Below are 22201 nucleotides of genomic sequence, written 5' to 3'. Positions count from 1 at the left end.
GAGAGGGAGAGATAGAAACATCAGTGATGAGACAGAATCATTGATTGGCTGCCTCCTGCATGCCCCCTACTGGGGATCAAGCCCACAACCCAGGCATATGCCCTTGACCAGAATCAAACCTGGGACCTTTCAGTCCCCAGGCTGATGCTCTATCCACTGAGCCAAACCGGCTAGGGCTGAGATTTTATAAGGACAGTATTTTTTTTATAATATTAGGGAATTATTGTTAATTTTGCTAAGTGTGATAGTGGCATTATGAATGTGTGGGATAATGTACTTATACTTGGGAGATGCCTGATGAAATATTTAGAGGTGAAGTGTCATGATGTCTTCAAGTTGCTTTCAAATGGGTCAGAAAACAGAGAGGGTGTATGTGTAGAGTAAAATATATAGATTCAACAAATAAGATAAAATATAAATAACTTTTAAGTTTTCAACTAGGTAGAATTATGTTGGTATAGTTCTTTTTAACTTTTCCATACAGTATATTTGAAACATGTTTTCATATATTTAATTAATATACTTAATTTTTTAGAACAGTTTTAGGTTTTACAGAAAATTAAGCAGATAATACAGAGATCCTATATACCCACCTTCTTTCACTCACAGTTACTCTAGTATTACCATCTTGCATTAGTGTGGTACATTTATTATAACTGATGAATCCATATTGATCCATTATTATTAACTAAAGTCTGTAGTTTGCATTAGGGTTCATTCTTTGATTTGTACATTCTGTGGGTTTTGACAAGTGTGTAATGTCATGTATCCATTATTACAGTGTTTCAGTGCCCCCAAAGTCCCCATGTTTTACCTCTTATTCACTCTCCCCTGCAGCAACTAATCTTCTTAACATGCCTGTACTTTTCCAAAATGTCAGGTGCTTTTCCAAAATGTCAGGTACTTGCAATAATAGCATAGGTAGCCTTTTCAGACTGACTTCTTTCACTAAACAATATGCATTTGTTTCTTCCATGGCTTTTTTTTTTTTAAATTGAGAACTCATTTCTTTTGATCACATATATTTAAAAAACACAAAAAAAATAATTGGAAAATTTTTCAATATTTACTGGGTATTTGATATTATGAAATGATTAGTGTTGCTAGATGCAATAATTGAAGTTATATAAATTAACACTCTTATCTGTTAGAAAGGAAAATAAAAATATTGACACATTCATAAGAATTACCCAGCTATGCTAGGAAAATTTCATGTGGATCGAATGCACCCAATCTCAGGAAAATGTGAAGTGGGAGAGTGCAGGAGAGAAATATGAGCAAAAAGAATATCTCAGTGTCCATGAGAATGTTATGTGAATTCTGTGTTACCTGGGTCTCTGTACTTTTCTGTTGGCTTAAGTGTGAGGATGTTAACCTAACGCCCACTGAGATGTGCGCATGCTGGAACTCTGAATAAAAACTGGAAACTGACTAGTCAAAGCCCCTTTTCATCCTAGTACTGAAATTACTCCCTTCTAGTCTCAGAAGTTAATTTTTTCCCCCCAGTTTAAACATAACTGCTTGAATCTGTGAGGAAATTGGAATGGAAATTTGTCTGTGTTTGCCATGTCGTTGTGGGTGCAATGAAAAAGCCTTTCGAAACGAGATAAGACTTCGGTACGTTGGAAGATACCACTTGAAAGTATTCCATTTAGGTTGCCATCAGTGTGAAAGAAGGGATTGGGATTTTCCTAATGTTTTGGAGAAAGTACATACTCGGAAAGGACGCGGGGTGGCGCTGCAGCATTAGAAGTCGAAGGAAGAAAGCGACCAGTCCGCCCTCCTTTAAGCCAGAGGCTCTGCTAAAGAATCAAGCAGGAAGGGGAGGCGTTCTCCGGCGGTAGATCCGGGAAATCGGGGCCCTAGGCGTCTCCACCTATCCCGGTAGCTGGGACCTACTGGGAGTCAGCAGCCACGCGAGCCGGAGCTGGGTCAGGCTTGCTGGGAGAGCAGGAGGAGATGGAGGCCAGAGAAGGAAAGGAGCGCTTTCTGAAACAAAGGCAAGTCTTGATATTCTTTGTTTTGCTGGGCATAGCTCAGGCTGGTTCCGCGCCTAGGCATTATTCAGTGGCCGAGGAAATGGAGAGCGGCTCCTTTGTGGCCAATTTGTTAAAGGACCTGGGATTGGAGGTAGATGGGCTAGCTGCGCGAGGGGCCCGCGTCGTTTCCAAAGGGAAAAAAACGCGTTTGCACTTGGATAGGCAGACCGGGGATTTGTTGTTAAATGAGAAACTGGACCGGGAGGAGCTGTGCGGCCCTACCGAGCCCTGTGTGCTACCTTTCCAGGTGTTACTGGAAAATCCTTTGCAGTTTTTTCAGGCTGAGCTACGGATTAGGGACATCAATGATCATTCCCCGGTTTTCCTGGACAAAGAAATAATTTTGAAAATCTCAGAAATTATCACTCCCGGGACTGCTTTCTTAATAGAATGTGCCCAGGATTTAGATGTGGGAATCAACGGTCTCCAAAGTTACACAATCAGTCCCAATTCCCACGTCCATCTTAAATTACAAAACAGTTCCGACGGCATAATATTACCACAGCTGGTGCTGGACAAAGCGCTGGACCGCGAGGAACAGTCTGAGATCATGCTAACTCTAACGGCGCTGGATGGCGGGACGCCACCCCGGTCTGGCACCGCCCTGGTCCGCATTGAAGTCTTGGACATCAATGATAATGCCCCGGAATTTGCAAAGTTGCTCTATGAAGTTCAGGTTCTGGAAAACAGCCCCATTGGATCCCAGGTTGCTATGGTCTCGGCTAGAGATTTAGACATTGGAGCCTATGGAGAAATATCTTATGTCTTCTCCCAGGCTTCGGAAGATATTCGCAAAACTTTTCGAATAAATGCAAAATCAGGAGAGCTCCTTTTAACACAGAAACTGGATTTTGAATCCATTCAGAGTTATACATTAAATATTCAGGCGATAGATGGTGGGGGTCTTTCTGGAAGTTGTGTGGTGCTTGTCCACGTGATAGATCTGAATGACAACCCTCCGGAACTGACGATGTCAACGCTTATCAATGAAATCCCAGAAAACTTGCAGGAGACCGTCATTGCTGTATTCAGTGTTTCAGATCCTGACTCGGGAGACAATGGGAGGATGGTTTGCTCCATCCAAGATCACCTTCCGTTCTTCCTTAAACCCTCCGTTGAGAATTTTTACACAATAATGACAAACACAGCCCTGGACCGAGAGATGAGATCTGAGTACAACATCACCATCACCGTCACCGACTTGGGGACCCCCAGGCTGAAAACCCAGCACAACATCACCCTGCTGGTGTCCGACGTCAACGACAACGCCCCCGCCTTCACCCAAACCGCCTACACCCTGTTCCTGCGCGAGAACAACAACCCCGCCCTGCACATCGGCAGCGTCAGCGCCACAGACAGGGACGCGGGCGCCAACGCCCAGCTCACCTACTCGCTGCTGCCGCCCCACGACCCGCGGCTGCCCCTGGCCTCGCTCGTGTCCATCAACGCGGACAACGGCCACCTGTTCGCCCTGAGGGCGCTGGACTTCGAGGCGCTGCAGGCGTTCGAGTTCCGCGTGGGCGCCACGGACCGCGGGTCGCCCGCGCTGAGCAGCCAGGCGCTGGTGCGCGTGCAGGTGCTGGACGCCAACGACAACGCGCCCTTCGTGCTGTACCCGCTGCAGAACGGCTCTGCGCCCTGCACCGAGCTGGTGCCCAGGGCGGCCGAGCCGGGCTACCTGGTGAGCAAGGTGGTGGCGGTGGACGCAGACTCGGGCCAGAACGCCTGGCTGTCGTTCCAGCTGCTCAAGGCCACGGAGCCCGGGCTGTTCGGCGTGTGGGCGCACAATGGCGAGGTGCGCACGGCGCGGCTGCTGAGCGAGCGCGACGCGGCCAAGCACAGGCTGCTGGTGCTGGTCAAGGACAATGGCGAGCCCGCGCTGTCGGCCAGCGTCACGCTGCACGTGCTGCTGGTGGATGGCTTCTCGCAGCCCTACCTGCCGCTGCCCGAAGCGGCGGCCGACCCGGCGCAGGCCCACCCGCTGACCGTGTACCTGGTCATCGCGTTGGCGTCGGTGTCGTCGCTGTTCCTGTTCTCGGTGCTGGCGTTCATCGCGGTGCGGCTGTGCAGGCGGAGCAGGGCCGCCTGGGTGGGTGGCTGTTCGGTGCCTGAGGGCCACCTTCCGGGCCACCTGGTGGACGTCAGCGGTACTGGGACCCTGTCCCAGAGCTACCAGTATGAGGTGTGTCTGAGGGGTGGCTCAGGGACCAGCGAGTTCAAGTTCCTCAAACCCATTCTTCCCAACTTTCTTGCTCCAGGTGAGGAGAGGGCTAGTGAGGCAAACCCCAGTTTCAGGAATAGCTCTGAATTCAGTTAAGAATTGGTAGGGGTCTACTGACGCTAGTCTCAGTTAATTTGTGAAAAATCCTTTTTTTTTTTTTACTGCTTTGCCCATTGAGGTTGTTTCTTTTTATTTGAAGTGTAAATATCTCATTTGAATTCAGTGCACGTTACTAGTGTTTCTAAATGTGTTGCTTTGTGGTATAATGAATGCTAATTTTCTTTGTATTCTCATTGGCGATTAGTCTCCCTGTACCTTAATTCCACTTAAAATGTGAAAGTAAATTTTGTCTTCCCAAAAGTCTGAATTTTAAAGTTAGAGCATCTTTTTCTATCCTTCCCTTCCCCAGGGCCTAGGTAATTTTGCAGTCTTACATTTTTAAATGTTTGCTATTCCTACAGGGTTTTTTTTTCTATTCTCAAAGGCTATTGTTTTATCTTGTGAAGTCACATTGGCTAAAACTATTAATATAGGTATATTCATGAAAAACAAAGCACTCTGTCACATTTTTCTAAATATTTACTATCACAAAGTGTCCGTACATGGAAGTTATGATTCTTTAGAGATGTGAGAACTTTGACTGTTGAGTTCCACAAACCATTCACATTGAAAGTATTCAATAAATCAACCACTAATATTCCAAACTGTAGTTAAATGCATAGCACATGTCCAGTCATTTTCAAAGACATGCTAATTATTCAAGCTTTCTATTTAAAACAACATTGGAGGGGGGGAATATAAAGAAGTAAAACTATATTTGCTGATAATTTGATTATGTATGTGGAAAACTGTAAAATAATTCTCCAAAAAAGTTATAATGAGTACACTTAGCAAAGCTGCAGTTTACAAGGCCAGTACACAAAATTTAATTATGTTTATCAAATCTCTTGAATTTTAAGTAGAAAGTTTTTAATAATTAAACTGAGATTTTTAAACGGAGGAATTGAAATAAGCAGAGGTTAATTTTTTTAAAAGATTTGAGGGAATGTATGTCTCTGTCCTTAACCAAATTTTAGAAACTTCAAATGTAGTTTAACACTGCATTTTTTTCAAAAATTTCTGGAGCATTTCTGATTCAATTGGAAATAAGCTTGTGGGGAAATATGTATCTTGGTCTGTCTGCTCATTCCATTTTTTTTTGCATGGACTGCTTCTCTTTTCCCTTTCAATTTCCTACTTTTCAATGCTTTTTTCTTTTTAGGTGCTTGAATTATGTTTTTCAACAGCTCCCCATTTATTGCATGATTAGCACAATGACTTGAAGATTATAGGTTCTTAATAAAATTTTTGAATGACTGATTGAAAGAAAGAAAGAAGTGTCTTTATTTCACCCGTGATATATATTGATATTTAAATACTCACAGGACAAACTTTTGCTGGAATTAAGTGCTCTCTGATGCATAGTGAATTTATATATATAATATATATAGGTTAATTGAAGTGATCACTATTATTTGAACACCATGCAGTTATCAGTTCTTGGTGTCTCTTTCCTTCAACATATTTTTCCTTTTCCCTTCCCGCTTAATTTGGCTCTCCTCTCCTGCCCACGGCTTAAGGAATACAAATGGGGAAACTGTATTTTGTATTTTATAATTTAAAAGTTGGATTCGCCAAAACCGGTTTGGCTCGGTGGATGGAGCGTCGGCCTGCGGACTGAAGGGTCCCAGGTTCGATTCCGGTCAAGGGCATGTACCTGGGTTGCGGGCACATCCCCAGTGGGAGATGTGCAGGAGGCAGCTGATCGATGTTTCTCTCTCATCGATGTTTCTAACTCTCTATCTCTCTCCCTTCCTCTCTGTAAAAAATCAATAAAATATATTTAAAAAAAAAAAAGTTGGATTCGTCCAACTTTCTCTATTTCTTTTTGAATTCAGTTTAATTTTTGATCTAGACATTAAAATAAAACTTTAATTTTTAATATTCTTCTGCCTTCTTTAAAATGTTTATATCATTTGATGCTTGAGCTATACTGTTAAAATTATAAGATGAATGTGAAAGATCTTATTTTGAGATTATTAGTGGTGTGGAGCACCATCTTGGTATCCAAAGTCTCTGATTAACCAACTTATTACCTTTAGGATCTTGGATAAGTCATATAATTTCTGTCCCCCAAAACTAGTAATAACAGCTGTGTCAATAGCTTGCAGTTATGATCAAATAAGATAATATATAGATGTATAATTGCTGTTATTTTACATATCACTAATATGAAGACTAAACTTAAGAGATGAGCCTTTGTGAAATATTCCTGATAACTGTGAAGGACCTAGATCGAGCACATGATATTTGTGTTGTTCATTTTCCTGCCTGAAACATTGCACTAGCTTCCTTTTAGTCTTAGAATAAAATCCAAGCACCCATTATTTGGCCCCAATCTATCTCTCCAGCCTTCTCTTCCCACTTACTTTTGGGACAGTAATTTTGGCTACACTGATCTTCCTTCATTGTCTAGAATAGTTATGCTTTACTGTCCTAGGGCCTTTACATATCAGTTTCTCATATACAGAATCTTCCCATTTTGTTGTTGTAGCCTGGCAAACTTCGCATCATTCATGTTCCATATTAAATGGCACATCTTTGGGAACTTTTTCTCAAACCCTGCCCCCCATTAAAATTATGTCTCCCTACCCATACTTTCAAGTTCACTCAGTAACTTTCCTATATAGCACTTTTCACACTGTTTGAACATCTGTTCAAAGTCTTCCCCCATTAGATGGAAAACTGTGTAAGGTATATGTCTGCCTTGTTACCTACAAACTTAACAAGTATCTGTTTCCACAGATGAAATACGGTTATACTGATGAAACCAATAATGGTAAAATTACTGTGAAATAAAAAAGGAAAAAGCTCTGTATTCCTCGCGTGAATGTTAAAATGTGGAAGGAATGAGGCATTTGTGGTCTCTGGATATACCCACTCACATAACCTATTATAACTTTTTATGCATGAGTTCATCTTTTCATAACATTTTTTTCTTACTATAAAAGCAACTCGTGCACATTTTACAAAAGTTGGAAAATAAAGAAAAACACAAATAGGATAGTGAAGCATGTTGTAATGTAGAGCAAAATATTTTCAAATTAGTTTAATAGTTACCGACAGGGGTGGTAGTCCTAGCTAAGGTGTCCACTTCCGCAAAATCATATAAATGAGGACTCTGCCAGGAACAGTACCGTCTTTAAATAAGGGCGCATTTAATTTCCCTCGGTTGTGTTTTTTAACTCAAGTGACACAGGAAACTCCTCCAGTAGCTTCAACTGGTTTTAGTAAGGGGAATAAGCAATTTAAAAGATCAAAACAACGAAAACCCCAAAGCACCTTCTCCAAGAGTTTGAAACTGCGAGCGAACGCATGGTGGCGCTGTTGACCAAGAAGGAGAATTAAACCACAGGCACTGTGCGTACTCGGTAACGCACCGATCCGGTACCGTACACCAGGAGTTGTGAGCTTGGACAGATTTAAAGCAAGCAAATCTGAGCGCTGGAAGGGATTATCTGCTAGATCTTCTCCAAAGGTTGGGAGGCAAAAGGCTTTGCATTTCCCAGCGCTCTCGGAGGCTCAGCTTGGCAATATTTCTTGGAAGAACATGGCAGAAAGTGAAATGGAGGCCGGAGGGGAGCGGTTTCTTAGACAAAGGCAAGTCCTGTTTCTCTTTGTTTTTCTTGGTGGGTTTCTGGCTGGGTCCGAATCGAGACGCTACTCTGTGGCTGAGGAGAAAGAGAGGGGCTTTTTAATAACCAACCTAGCAAAGGATTTGGGGCTGAGTGCAGGGGAACTGGCCGTGAGGGGGGCCCAAGTTGTGTCTAAAGGGAACAGACAGCGTATTCAGCTCAACCATCAGACCGGTGATTTGCTCCTAGATGAGAAATTGGACCGGGAGGAGCTATGCGGCCCCACAGAGCCATGTATACTGCATTTTCAGGTTTTACTGCAAAACCCTTTGCAGTTTATTCCAAATGAGCTCCAGGTCATAGATGTAAATGACCATTCTCCAGTATTCTTTGAAAATGAGATGCAGCTGAAAATCCCAGAAAGCACTCCACCAGGAACAATCATTCCACTGGGAAATGCTGAGGACATGGACGTGGGAAGAAACGGTCTCCAAAACTACACGATCACTCCTAATCCCCACTTCCACATTCTCACAAACAGCCGTAGGGATGGAAGGAAGTGCCCAGAATTAGTGCTGGACAAAGCGCTGGACCGTGAGGAGCAGCCACAGTTCAGTTTAATGCTCACGGCGCTGGATGGCGGGTCGCCACCCAGGTCTGGCAACGTTCAGCTCCACATCCTGGTCTTAGACATAAATGACAACGCCCCAGAATTTACACAGTCGCTCTATGAGGTTGAAGTTCTAGAGAACAGCCCCGTTAACTCTGTTATTGTCACTGTCTCAGCTTCTGATTTGGACACAGGAAATTTTGGGACAATATTATACTCACTTGCTCATGTTTCTGAAGAAATTTCCAAAACTTTTCAACTAAATCCCATTACTGGTGATATCCAACTAATCAAATACTTGAATTTTGAGGCAATTAATAGTTATGAGGTTGACATAGAAGCCAAGGATGGTGGAGGCCTTACAGGAAAATCAACGGTAATAGTTCAGGTAGTTGATGTCAATGACAACCCACCAGAGCTGACCTTGTCGTCAATTACCAGCCCTATCCCGGAAAACTCGCCAGAGACGGTGGTGGCCGTTTTCAGTGTTTCCGATCCAGACTCTGGAGACAATGGGAGAATGACGTGTTCCATCCAGAACAATCTCCCCTTTGTCCTAAAACCATCTGTAGAAAACTTTTACACCCTAGTGTCCGAAGGAGCTCTGGACAGAGAGAGCCAGGCCGAGTACAACATCATCATCACGGTCACGGACATGGGGACACCCAGGCTGAAAACCCAGCACAACATCACCCTGCTGGTGTCTGACGTCAACGACAACGCCCCCGCCTTCACCCAAACCGCCTACACCCTGTTCCTGCGCGAGAACAACAGCCCCGCCCTGCACATCGGCAGCGTCAGCGCCACAGACAGGGACGCGGGCGCCAACGCCCAGCTCACCTACTCGCTGCTGCCGCCCCGCGACCCGCGGCTGCCCCTGGCCTCGCTCGTGTCCATCAACGCGGACAACGGCCACCTGTTCGCCCTGAGGGCGCTGGACTTCGAGGCGCTGCAGGCGTTCGAGTTCCGCGTGGGCGCCACGGACCGCGGGTCGCCCGCGCTGAGCAGCCAGGCGCTGGTGCGCGTGCAGGTGCTGGACGCCAACGACAACGCGCCCTTCGTGCTGTACCCGCTGCAGAACGGCTCTGCGCCCTGCACCGAGCTGGTGCCCAGGGCGGCCGAGCCGGGCTACCTGGTGAGCAAGGTGGTGGCGGTGGACGCAGACTCGGGCCAGAACGCCTGGCTGTCGTTCCAGCTGCTCAAGGCCACGGAGCCCGGGCTGTTCGGCGTGTGGGCGCACAATGGCGAGGTGCGCACGGCGCGGCTGCTGAGCGAGCGCGACGCGGCCAAGCACAGGCTGCTGGTGCTGGTCAAGGACAATGGCGAGCCCGCGCTGTCGGCCAGCGTCACGCTGCACGTGCTGCTGGTGGATGGCTTCTCGCAGCCCTACCTGCCGCTGCCCGAAGCGGCGGCCGACCCGGCGCAGGCCGACCCGCTGACCGTGTACCTGGTCATCGCGCTGGCGTCGGTGTCGTCGCTGTTCCTGTTCTCGGTGCTGGCGTTCATCGCGGTGCGGCTGTGCAGGCGGAGCAGGGCCGCCTGGGTGGGTGGCTGTTCGGTGCCTGAAGGCCCCTTTCCGGGCCACTTGGTGGACGTCAGCGGTACTGGGACCCTGTCCCAGAGCTACCAGTATGAGGTGTGTCTGATGGGAGGCACAGGGACCAGCGAGTTCAAGTTCCTCAAACCGATTTTCCCCAATGGTCTGGTTGAAGACATTGAGCAAGAGTAGTGCAAAACTGCAATTGCGGGAATAACTTAGGTTTCATTAATAGAAGAATAAAATATAGTTATTTGGCTATGAATACTTTCTTTTAAAATCAAGAATCTTTAGTTGATAATAATTTTGTTTATATATTGATTTTAGTTTCTATCAAGTTAGTTAATCCTTGCATATTCTCACCTGTTTTCTTTCTTACCAATGCAGTCTTAATGCCTCCTTTTCTTTTCCTAATAGGTGAGTAAAAATAAATTCATTATGTTTCAATGTTGACTTCAAATAGGTTTATTTTAAGTGACTCATTTCAAATTTTATATCCATAGCAAGTGAGATAATGTTCCTTATAATATTCCTAAAGCAGCTTTTCTATGGTTAATGAAGTTGGTGGATAGATAAGAATGTGTTTTCTTTCGGATGTTCCATCTTTAAGGCACAGCATGTTTTTTGGGGTATAGTACCTAAAAGAAAGTGATATATTTAATTCGTTTTGTTTTTACATTTGCAATTAATATTTCAATGTTGCGTATGCTTATATTGGCTCAAAGTGGACAAAATATAGGCTAACAGGGCAAATTACTGTTAGGTTTGCTTAAAGTGTACTCACAAGTTAGGAAAAATTAAACACAAGGCATTTTGAACATCTGATTGTGCTTTTCCATTTGATATGAAAACATTGTTTAGGAAAGCATCTTGTGGGATGATAATTTGGTTAGTAAATTCTAAGATATAAATGTTACCGACCTTAGGGTCCTTTTAAAAATGTAAAGATAGTAAGTTGTTGTATACATGATCTACAACTGATTCATGGTGTCCCATTCAATCCTACTTTTAAAAAAAGTAATATCTACTTGGCATTTATATGGTAACATATGAAAGAACCCTTTCTTTATTTCCTTCTTACTTCCCTCCTTCAGATTTCAATCTGACATGATTTAAGATTATGTATGGTCCTTCCGGGGTCACTGTCCATCTGCATCAGCATTCTGCTTCCCATAATGTAATTAAAGTAAGATGTACAAGAGTATGACATTCTAAAAAGGAGAGAGCAAAATCACTGTGAAAGTCTAAATATCTACAACTACGAATAAAATCTGGAAGCAACCAAAACACCAAATTTTCATGGCTATTTGGAGTACTGTAGAAAAACTTATTTTTTAATAATAAAATATTTAGATTCCAATTAGAGAAGTTAATTGGGAAAACATAAGTATTCTCCTTATAAAGCATTTTCTCACCCAGAGGGCTAGAACTTTCCAGGTAAGGGAACTAAGGTTTCTCAAAGATTTTCAATATTCTGAAAAGAGGAAAAGAATTTAAGATTGACATGCTTCACACATTAAAATGTAGTTTATAAATAGTGTCATTTTATATAACTGAATATTAAATACACTAATCCTTAATAATCAGAGGAAAGAGAATATTTCCTTTCATTCATTAAGTATTTTATAGAGATGTTTAGATCTGGCTCTTCTTCTTTTCATACTTAGCTGAATTTTCATGGAGAGGAAAAAGGCACATACTTTTGATCAAGGCTTCTCTTTACTCGACTGGGTTCTAGGTAGTGTCTGAGCCAGGGATGTATTCACTTGTGGAAACAGTAGAGGATAATCCCTTTTTGGCCAATGGCCTCTAATAGTTTATTCTATTGAACTTTGGTTAGCCTTCATGGTATCAAAATAAAGTGAAATTTGCAAGATACTAAAGGCTTTGAATAAACTTTAAAATCACCTATCACTTGTTTTCAAAACATAATTCTAGATAGTGTGCAATGCCTTTTTACCTCTCTGAAAACATTTATTCAGAAATAATTTAAACATTTTCTTGACATTCACAATCTAGCTTTCAACACTGAAAAGCAAAGAGATGTAAATGAAGTTTAAGCATTTCTATAGACTGTTAAAAGACTGAACTATATTCAAACATCACTCATTAAAACTACTGAAGTAACTTACACTTTTTATAAATCTTTCTGAATCATTATATATGGCTTCCTTGCAAATGAGGACTTTTAAAAAATATGAAAATGATTCTATGCATTCCACTACTTTATTCTGGGAATCTTTTGCTTCTTGGAGTAGATTGTTATAGGTGTTAAAGCTGGAAATCTAAATTCAGAGTAATTTTATGTTCAATACTCATAATCTTTGCCAACAGTTAGGTTGATCAAGGATTTTTAAAGTCATTTTCCTTCTCTTCTTTTGGTATTTAACACCGTTGATGAAAAGTGATATCAGTCTAGTTCTTATTCTTTATCTGTAAAGTTCTTACCTCTCTTTTAAATTTTTAAATTTATTCTTGATGTTCTGAGACTTGCTAGGTCCTAACTTGAAATTTACTGAATATACTGAATTTTCTTTTGTTTAAGTAACTGTAGTTTTCTTTTTCACAATTTCCATTTGGCAAGCTTTCACAACAATATGTTCCCCTCCCCCACAATTACTATTTCTTTTTTATTTGAGGAAATTAAATCTTTTACTTTTAACTTCTTTATATATTGTTCTGAATCTCTGTATTTTAGTTATACATTCTTTTATCTGTTGAGTAAAATTTTCAGCTGTTCGTCTTCCTCATATGCTTGCTGATATTTTATTGAGAATTCATCTCCTGTTGGAGGTTTCCCTCAGGCCTGGTTTTGGTAATCTTGTGGAAGGGAAGAAGAGCACCAGGCTGTGCAAATTCAAGCCTTCATTAAGAAACCTAGCTCAACGTTGCCACACACAGGTAGAAGTCCTATGAACACCTATTGATTTGTTTGAGCTGGATCCCAGTTTCCCTTGGGTGGCATCACTCTGCATTTGCTCCTTGAGGCAAAAATCTCAGGGAATGTCATCCTCTGGTTGTTATGTGTCTGTTAAGGCTGTAGACATGGGAGCTAATGGAAACATTTTTTTACTTTTCAAGCTTCAGAGTAAACAAGCTGATGTGAATAATAATCAAGCTGATTTTGAGGAAAATTGAGTTGAAACTGAAGTGATACATTGGGATTACCTATAGGAAAAATTATGGTCTTGATTAAGAGGCATGACAGTGCTGCACATGGCAGTTCTGTATGACACACAACATGCTGGATGACAAAATAAAAAACCTCTGCAAAGCAATCCTATATTTTACACTGAGTTGGTGCCAGTAGAACAAGGTGCTAACCTGGATGGTGACTTGAGTTAGAACTCATGAGTATTTTATCAATGATTCAAGGTCTCAGAGTGAGTACTTGATGTTTAGCGTGCTTATCTAGGCTCCTATGTGATAGCCACAGCTAGACACGAGCTGGTGCTATTATTAAGGACAACTAGAAGCCACCTTTATTTGGTATGGTAATTCTACACCTGGCCTAGGACCTACCCCAGCTCTGCCTCCCATTCATTGAATCACCCACAGAAGTCTACCCAAGCCTGCGGGTTCTCTTGTTCACTGACTTGACTCAGCTGTTCACGTGGAGGATGAACAGGGAACCTTCAATGGACTGCTGCACACAGGCTATTTTCATTTTGAGGATTTCAGCATCACTGGGACTTAGTCCCAGATCGTTATTGTGAGAGGTTTCTGACTGGAATATCAGAGACAAAAGGGTTTAGATTTCTGAAGTCATTGTCTCCAACTTATATGGGCTATGCGTAAGGAGATACTTTCATGAGAAACAACTTATAGAAAAATTGGGGGTTTATAAAAAATTAAAATTCTCTAAATATTGTAATTTTGAGGGGGATTTTTCTTAAATTTCTTTGTCTCTGGGGAAATGGATTTCTTCACTCTGAATGTCTCATCCTATTCAACAAGATTTAATCAGCAATCAAAAAACTTTCCACAAATAAAAGCCCAGGATTAAATGTCTTCACTGGTGAATTCTACCAAATGTTTAAAGAATTAATACCAATCCTTCACATCTTGTTTAAGAAAAGGAGCAGGGACCAGTTCCCAATTCATTCAATGAAGCTAGTATTACCCTGATGCCCAAATCAGACATAGGTAACACAAGAAAAGAAAACTAAATATATACTTTATTAATATAGAGGCAAAAATCCTCAACAAAATATTAGCTAACTGACTCCAGCAACATAAAAACGGTTTATACACCTTGACCAAGTGGGATTTGTCCCCCAAAAAACAAGGTTGGGTTTAACATATGAAAGTTAATCAATGAAACTCACCATATTAACAAGAAAGGACAAAACCATACAACTGTCTCAATAAATGGAGAAAATTATTTTACAAAACCCAATACTTTTTCATGTTAAAAACTCAACAAATAGGAATCATAGTATACGTACTCAACCTGATATAGGGCAACTATAAAAACCCACAGCTAACTTCATATGCAATGGTGAAAGACTGAAAACTTTTCCTGTAAGATCAGAAACAAACCATGGATGTTCCATCCCACTGTTTCCATTTAACATTATACTAGAAGTTCTAGCCAGGGCAATTAGACAAGTAAAACAAATAAAATAATTCAGATTGGAAATGAAGAAGTAAAATTGTATTTGCAGATAACACAATAGTCCATAAAGAAAATGCAAAGGAATCCACAAATACTACTAAAATGGATAAATGATTTTAGCTAGGTTGGAGAATATAAGATCAATAAACAAAAATCAATTAGTATTTCTGTACACTAGCATTAGACAACCCCAAAATGAAGAAAACAATTCCATTTATGATTGCACGAAAAAGAATAAAAAACTTAGGAATAAATTGAAAAAAATAAGTGCAAGATTTGTATACTAAATACTACAAAACATCACTGAAAAGAATTAAAGAAGACCTAAGTAAATGAAAAGTGTTCACAGATTGGAAGACTTAATATTGTTAAAATGGTGATACCCTCCAAATTGGTCAACAGATTCAACACAATCTCTATCAAAATCCTAGCTAGCTAGCTGCTTTTTTTTTTTTTGGACAAAAATTGGTAAATTGACCCTAAAATTCATATGAAAATGCAAGGGACTCAGAATAGCCAAAACAATTTTTAAAAAGAACAAAATTGGAGGACTCACACTTCCTGATTTTAAAGATGTAGGATAAGTTAGACATTAGATATTTGAATAGTTTGTCACATTAAAAATATAAATACTATATTTTATTTAGTATGTAACTATAGAGAATTATTAAAAATTGCCTTAGATTTCATCACAAATTTCTCAAGCTACCCTTCTTGATTTTAACTTTATACCCTACTACTATTTTAAAAGATCTATACATAGATGTTTTTTCTTTTTTATGTATTTTTATTGATTTCAGAGAAGAAGGGAGAGGGAGAGAGAGAGAAACATCAATGATGAGAGAAAATCATTGATCAGCTGCCTCCTGCACACCCCTCACTGGAGATCAAGCCCACAACCCCGGGCATGTGCCCCTGACCAGAATCAAACCCGGGACTCTTCAGTCCGCAGGCCGATGCTATATCCATTAAGCCAAACCAACTAGGGCCATAGATATTTTTTCTACAATATTTAAGACAACAGGGAGTCACTCATAAATTTTTTAACCTAATTAATGACATCAACAAAATATTATCAATTTTCCTTTCTATTTCTAAGTTTTGTAAGCACCTCTCTTTGCTGGTACATATCTCTAAATGGAAACAAGCTATTTTAAAGGTTCTTATATTAATTGAAAACTTGAATACAAATATATTTCACCTATGATATTTATGTACCCAAGATCAGGCTCAAGTTTGATCTAAATGATCTAAAAACTTGCCGAAACCGGTTTGGCTCAATGGATAGAGCGTCGGCCTGCGGACTGAAAGGTCCCAGGTTCGATTCCGGTCAAGGGCATGTACCTGGGTTGCAGGCACATCCCCAGTGGGAGATGTGCAGGAGGCAGCTGATCGATGTTTCTAACTTTCTATCTCTCTCCCTTCCTTTCTGTGAAAAATCAATAAAATATATTTTTAAAAAAATGATCTAAAAACTTGTTCACTTCTCCGGTTCCACTTAGGTAGATAAAAGAATGCTTTCTGGAGCCATGCTGTAACAGTTTGAATCCTAGCTCTGCCATTTCACATGATGTGTGACTATGAGCAGGTTATGAGGTTTTTTGTTTGTTTGTTTGTTTGTTTTTTGCTTAATCCTTTCATCTTTTTCCCCTGGCCCCACCCCAATCCCCTCTGCATCTATAAGTCAGTCTCTATTTTGTTTGAGCAGGTTATTTAAACTTCCTGTGCCCTCAATCTCTTCATCTATAAAATGTGGCTAATAAGATGCCCACCTCATAGGGTATTGGAGGGATAAAAATGAATTAATACATGTAAAATGCTTAGAATAATATCTGGAATATAGTGGCACATATTTGTTCTGAGCTCTTTAACTTGAGTCTAACTAGAACTTAATTACTATATTATACACAATTTGGTCTTTGCTTTTTCCAGATTTGTTTTTTATTTATATTTAAAATAATACCCTTTATTTTATTTTTTTTCAGTATGTTTTTTATTTCACTTAATGTTGACATCTATTGTATCTCCTCTCATCTGTCTTAAATATGAAATATGAAGTATTTCTAAAGTGTATTAATATTATTGCCACTGCTATATCTCTTACAGGAATTACTAGAACTAGAATCAAAATAAATTTAATTGAATAGTGTTTAGCATGTATTATACCTTCATGTCTCAGAATTTTCTATTCAATTTCAGACATGTTTATGGCTGAATGTATGATCTGGCAATAATCTTCTTATATAGGCAGAAACGTGATCATTAGGGTGGATTAATTATTTATTCAACTGATATTTATTGAATGACTACTACAATCCAGACTTCTTTCAAAATAATTTTCCCTATTAGAATCTAAGAGTATTGCTAGACTTTAAAAATAATTCATTCAATATGAATTATAGTTTGTTAAATGCATTAAGTAAGTAGATTATAAGATATTTAGGGAGGGGAAATCCCATATGTGCCAAGATAAGTGGTATTCCATTCAATAGACTATAAATGAAAAACTCATTTATCAGAACAATCTCAATAGCTGTGCACTGTTCTGAAATCCATTTTGTAAACAAGTTTCTTCTCTGCACCTTATATGAGTGGAAAAGGCCTGAAGCACCCTTTGCTCACAGATTAAAATATTTTAAATCTGGGCTTCTTGTTTTCACCCAAATCATCTAGCCAAGATGATATATGGGACACAAAGGATGAATATGGTAAAATGCAAACTCATTATAAAACATGGATAATTCTATGATTTTTACTCACTTGATTTTGTCTTGATATTACCCTCTGAGCTTGTTGCTTTATCTATGAGGCCTCCTTTCATTTCCTGTCCAGTTCTAAGAATCTGATTCTAACACTACCTGACTTCCTTCTAAATGTAAAGTCAGTTCAAACTGTAAAAGGACTTATAACAAAGCAAGATGCCTCCTCCTTCCACTGTATTACTATTTGCACACCAGTGCAGGAGGATAGAACCTTTCCTTGGAAAAACAGTCTCCTGAGACTATGTGGCACAGGGCCCCTTAACAAAGTTTTGCATCATCGTACATTTCTCACAGACTTGAAAACAAACAGATATACTTTCCATTAATTGTAATTTTATAAGAGTTTATTCCCCTAGTTAGATGATGCAAGAGGGAAATTGAATTCTTTGAAGTTCCACTGATTAGGTTGTGGGGGGCCGAAATACACTCTTGTTTTGGACTCACAATTATTCTAGCTCATGCGGTGTAACGGCATAACCTGATAAGTTATGCAATTTAATGGCATAGCAACTTCGTAAAAGCTCTATACACTTCAAAAATGGGTTTCTTTTGGATACTTCCAAAATATACTTTGACTTGAGAATATTTTCTCAATCAAGACGCAGGGTGGCGCTGCAGGCTAAGATTATGAATAAGCTTGCGCATTCCTTTGTTCCAAGACGGAATCAAACTCACACGGAAGAGCTTTGCTAGCGGTACTGGGTTACCAACGAGTTTGGGGGAAGATACACGAAACGAATTTAATATTCAAAGCAACTTTGTGAGGACTCCACCAAGCAAGAAATCTCAAGTCTTTTTGGTTGCTGAAGGGACTGGCTGTGAGCGCCCGGGTTCCAACATGGAGACGCTACAGAGAATTCAACCAAACAGGCAAGTGATGGCCTTTATTTTGGTAGTGTTCTTGTCTCAGGCTCGCTCGGAGCCTATTCGTTATTCTGTGCTGGAGGAAACAGGGAGCGGCTCCTTTGTAGCCCATCTGAGCAAGGACTTGGGCCTGGGAATTGGGGAGCTGGCCGCCAGGTCGGCCCGGGTGGTGTCTGACGATGACAAGCAGCGCTTGCTGCTGGATCGTCAGACTGGAGATTTGCTTTTGCAGGAGAAACTAGACCGGGAAGAGCTATGTGGCCCCATTGAACCGTGTGTATTGCATTTCCAGCTGTTGCTGGATACGCCGGTGCAATTTTTTGAAGGAGAATTATCAGTCCAGGACATAAATGACCACTCCCCAGTATTCCCGACTAGGGAAATGCTCTTGAAAATACTGGAAAACAGCCAGCCAGGGGCTACTTTTCCCTTGAAATTAGCTCAGGATTTGGATGTGGGCAGCAATGGTCTTCAAAAATACACTATCAGCCCCAATTCATATTTTCACGTTCTTACTCGAAATCATAGTGAGGGTAAGAAATACCCAGATTTGGTGCAGGACAAGGCGCTGGATCGAGAGGAGCAGCCCGAGTTCAGCTTAACCCTCACGGCGCTGGATGGTGGGTCTCCACCTAGGTCTGGCAGCGTCACGGTGAGAATCCTGGTCATGGATGTTAATGACAATGCTCCCGAGTTTGTGCGCACCCCATATGAGGTGCAGGTCCTGGAAAACAGTCCCTTAGAGTCTCCAATCATTACTGTCTTAGCCAAGGATAAAGATGCTGGAAACTTCGGGAGAGTTTCCTATGGCTTGTTCCAAGCATCAGATGATATTAAGCAAACTTTCTCAATAAATGAAGTCACAGGAGAAATCCGACTGACAAAGAAATTGGATTTTGAACAAATTAAATCTTACCAAGTGGAGATTGAAGCTACAGATGGAGGAGGCCTTTCTGGAAAAGGCACCGTAGTCATAGAGGTGGTGGACGTGAACGACAACGCCCCTGAACTGTCCATATCTTCACTCATCAGCTCTATCCCAGAAAATGCCCCTGAGACCATAGTCTCCATCTTCCGAATTCGAGATAGAGACTCTGGAGACAATGGGAAGATGATTTGCTCTATTCCAGATAACCTGCCATTCGTTCTAAAACCGACTTTCAAGAATTTCTATACCCTGGTCACAGAGAGCCCGCTGGACAGAGAAAGCAGAGCCCAGTACAACATCACCATCACCGTCACCGACATGGGAACCCCCAGGCTGAAAACCCAGCACAACATCACCCTGCTGGTGTCCGACGTCAACGACAACGCCCCCGCCTTCACCCAAACCGCCTACACCCTGTTCCTGCGCGAGAACAACAGCCCGCCCTGCACATCGGCAGCGTCAGCGCCACAGACAGGGACGCGGGCGCCAACGCCCAGCTCACCTACTCGCTGCTGCCGCCCCGCGACCCGCGGCTGCCCCTGGCCTCGCTCGTGTCCATCAACGCGGACAACGGCCACCTGTTCGCCCTGAGGGCGCTGGACTTCGAGGCGCTGCAGGCGTTCGAGTTCCGCGTGGGCGCCACGGACCGCGGGTCGCCCGCGCTGAGCAGCCAGGCGCTGGTGCGCGTGCAGGTGCTGGACGCCAACGACAACGCGCCCTTCGTGCTGTACCCGCTGCAGAACGGCTCCGCGCCCTGCACCGAGCTGGTGCCCAGGGCGGCCGAGCCGGGCTACCTGGTGAGCAAGGTGGTGGCGGTGGACGCAGACTCGGGCCAGAACGCCTGGCTGTCGTTCCAGCTGCTCAAGGCCACGGAGCCCGGGCTGTTCGGCGTGTGGGCGCACAATGGCGAGGTGCGCACGGCGCGGCTGCTGAGCGAGCGCGACGCGGCCAAGCACAGGCTGCTGGTGCTGGTCAAGGACAATGGCGAGCCCGCGCTGTCGGCCAGCGTCACGCTGCACGTGCTGCTGGTGGATGGCTTCTCGCAGCCCTACCTGCCGCTGCCCGAAGCGGCGGCCGACCAGGCGCAGGCCGACCCGCTGACCGTGTACCTGGTCATCGCGCTGGCGTCGGTGTCGTCGCTGTTCCTGTTCTCGGTGCTGGCGTTCATCGCGGTGCGGCTGTGCAGGCGGAGCAGGGCCGCCTGGGTGGGTGGCTGTTCGGTGCCTGAGGGCCACCTTCCGGGCCACCTGGTGGACGTCAGCGGCACTGGGACCCTGTCCCAGAGCTACCAGTATGAGGTGTGTATGACGGGAGACCCTGGGACTGGTGAGTTCAAGTTCCTGAAGCCAATATTCCCTAGCCTCTTGGTTCAGGACCCTGAGAAAGAAAATTCCAACTGCAGGAATAGCTTTGTATTCAGTTAAGTGTTGTATTAGTGAAGTGAGCTTCTCCTTAATTTTTGCCAACCTAATTGCCGTTGCTATGCATTTCTTTTAAGAAATTGTATTGTTCTCTAAATATGTATATCTCTGTTCCAAACCAATGCATGCCCCTGATCGTGCTAGGTTTCTTTCTTTTATTAATATTTATTGGACTTTGCATTTCTACTTACACTAAACAGTGAGTATGTATTTTCTCCGTATTTGACCTTCTCAGTGGTTTATGCTTTTCATGGCTATAAATTACTCAAGTAGTGTAAGAAGACATTTTGTTTAAATCAACTTCTTAATTAGTTAATGTCTTTTTTAATGAAACATTTTAAAGCTTTTATGTAATCTTTCATTTCTATATATTCGTGGTTCTTGTCTTTACCATATACCTTTATCATTATGAGACCAGAATGTTTTAAATTTTTTATAGCTACCTAGACCTTTCTTGTTGGCTAGTCTATCAGGCTATGCCCCCTGAATAACCATGAGCATATAATTTTGCATACTTGTTTCTCCCAAATTGTACATAAACATGCACTTCATTAAAATATTAACACTCCAAAAGTGTGACCTCCCATTGTGGGCATCATATATGCTAGAGATTTTCTTATTTGATTGCTACTTGCCTTGTGCATTGTATATACTCCATAAATACTCACTAATGTTATAATTTTTAAAAATTATTCTCTATTATAACTAATCATCAAAGAGTAAATCTTATATAATCTGGAATCACTTTTACTAAGTAAAACTAAGTCATTGCTTGGTTTCAAAAATAATCTCAGAACTTTAATTAAAATGTAAATCCTTTCATAGGATTTGAGATGTGCAGGGCATGATATACTTCCTTGTCCTTCCTTTTGTATGTTTCTCTTGGTTTTCTGCAGCTTCTCCCTACTTCTCAAAAGAGTCAAGTAATTTTTTATGAATTTCAGTTATTCTGTTCAAATCTGATTTCAGGTGATATCAGATTTTCACTTTAATTTACTTTGCAGACATGGACAGCCTTTGTCAACAAACTAACAATTTATTTTTTATTTTTGTTATCTTCTGTTTTGTTATTCAGTGTAGCTTTTAGATATTTTGTATACATTTATTAATTATGCTGAACTTTCTTTTGTAGGAAATAAGCATTATTTTGTCCTTAAGGACAATAAGAATAGAAATTAAATAAGATAAAAAATGAACTTATCTGAATTATTATTGTTTTATGTTGTGTTCAATAAGTCAAGTTACCTAATCATGTGATTTTCAACTAAATTTATATGAATATACATAAAACCACTTAGTTGAACTTTTGGCACAATATGAGCTATTAAAGAGCTTGCTTTATAGTCTAAATATTTATTTTGAAATCTCGAGTATCATCCTACTAGAATTTAATTACTTGCACTTTTCCCAGAATTACTTTTTTTCTAAGGATATAATGAAATAAAAAAGGAAATTGTCCATTTAAGTTGTTCTCTTTTTTAAACTTTATATATTGATTTTAGGGAGAAAGATGAAGGGAGAAACATC

At 41.6% G+C, this 22201-nt stretch overlaps 3 protein-coding genes across 3 annotated transcripts; all 3 read left to right on the top strand.

Moving 5' to 3' along the window:
* The first annotated feature begins 1863 nt into the window (after positions 1 to 1863).
* Positions 1864 to 5839, top strand: LOC118659094 (protocadherin beta-2). Its single transcript, XM_036315141.1, has one exon. It carries the CDS (start codon positions 1960 to 1962, stop codon positions 4354 to 4356), a length of 2397 nt encoding a protein of 798 aa, XP_036171034.1. The 5' UTR covers positions 1864 to 1959; the 3' UTR covers positions 4357 to 5839.
* Positions 5840 to 7762: 1923 nt separating this feature from the next.
* On the top strand, positions 7763 to 10482 carry PCDHB3 (protocadherin beta 3). The gene has a single exon (XM_036315418.1). It carries the CDS (start codon positions 7910 to 7912, stop codon positions 10271 to 10273), a length of 2364 nt encoding a protein of 787 aa, XP_036171311.1. The 5' UTR covers positions 7763 to 7909; the 3' UTR covers positions 10274 to 10482.
* Positions 10483 to 18144: 7662 nt separating this feature from the next.
* On the top strand, positions 18145 to 22116 carry PCDHB4 (protocadherin beta 4). The gene is given in 2 exon segments (XM_036314100.1): positions 18145 to 19686; positions 19689 to 22116. Coding segments are annotated over 2 exon segments (2376 nt in total). The 5' UTR covers positions 18145 to 18299; the 3' UTR covers positions 20678 to 22116.
* The last annotated feature ends 85 nt before the right edge of the window (positions 22117 to 22201 follow it).

The sequence above is a fragment of the Myotis myotis genome, unplaced genomic scaffold (genome assembly GCF_014108235.1).
Source record: "Myotis myotis isolate mMyoMyo1 unplaced genomic scaffold, mMyoMyo1.p scaffold_m19_p_6, whole genome shotgun sequence".
Taxonomy (NCBI): Eukaryota; Metazoa; Chordata; class Mammalia; order Chiroptera; family Vespertilionidae; genus Myotis; species Myotis myotis.
This window is presented reverse-complemented; position numbering and strand designations above follow the sequence as displayed.

Bases quoted from the DNA above. Each gene is read 5' to 3' on its own strand.
- PCDHB3 (XM_036315418.1), top strand. From the start codon at position 7,910: ATGGCAGAAAGTGAAATGGAGGCCGGAGGGGAGCGGTTTCTTAGACAA.
- LOC118659094 (XM_036315141.1), top strand. From the start codon at position 1,960: ATGGAGGCCAGAGAAGGAAAGGAGCGCTTTCTGAAACAAAGGCAAGTC.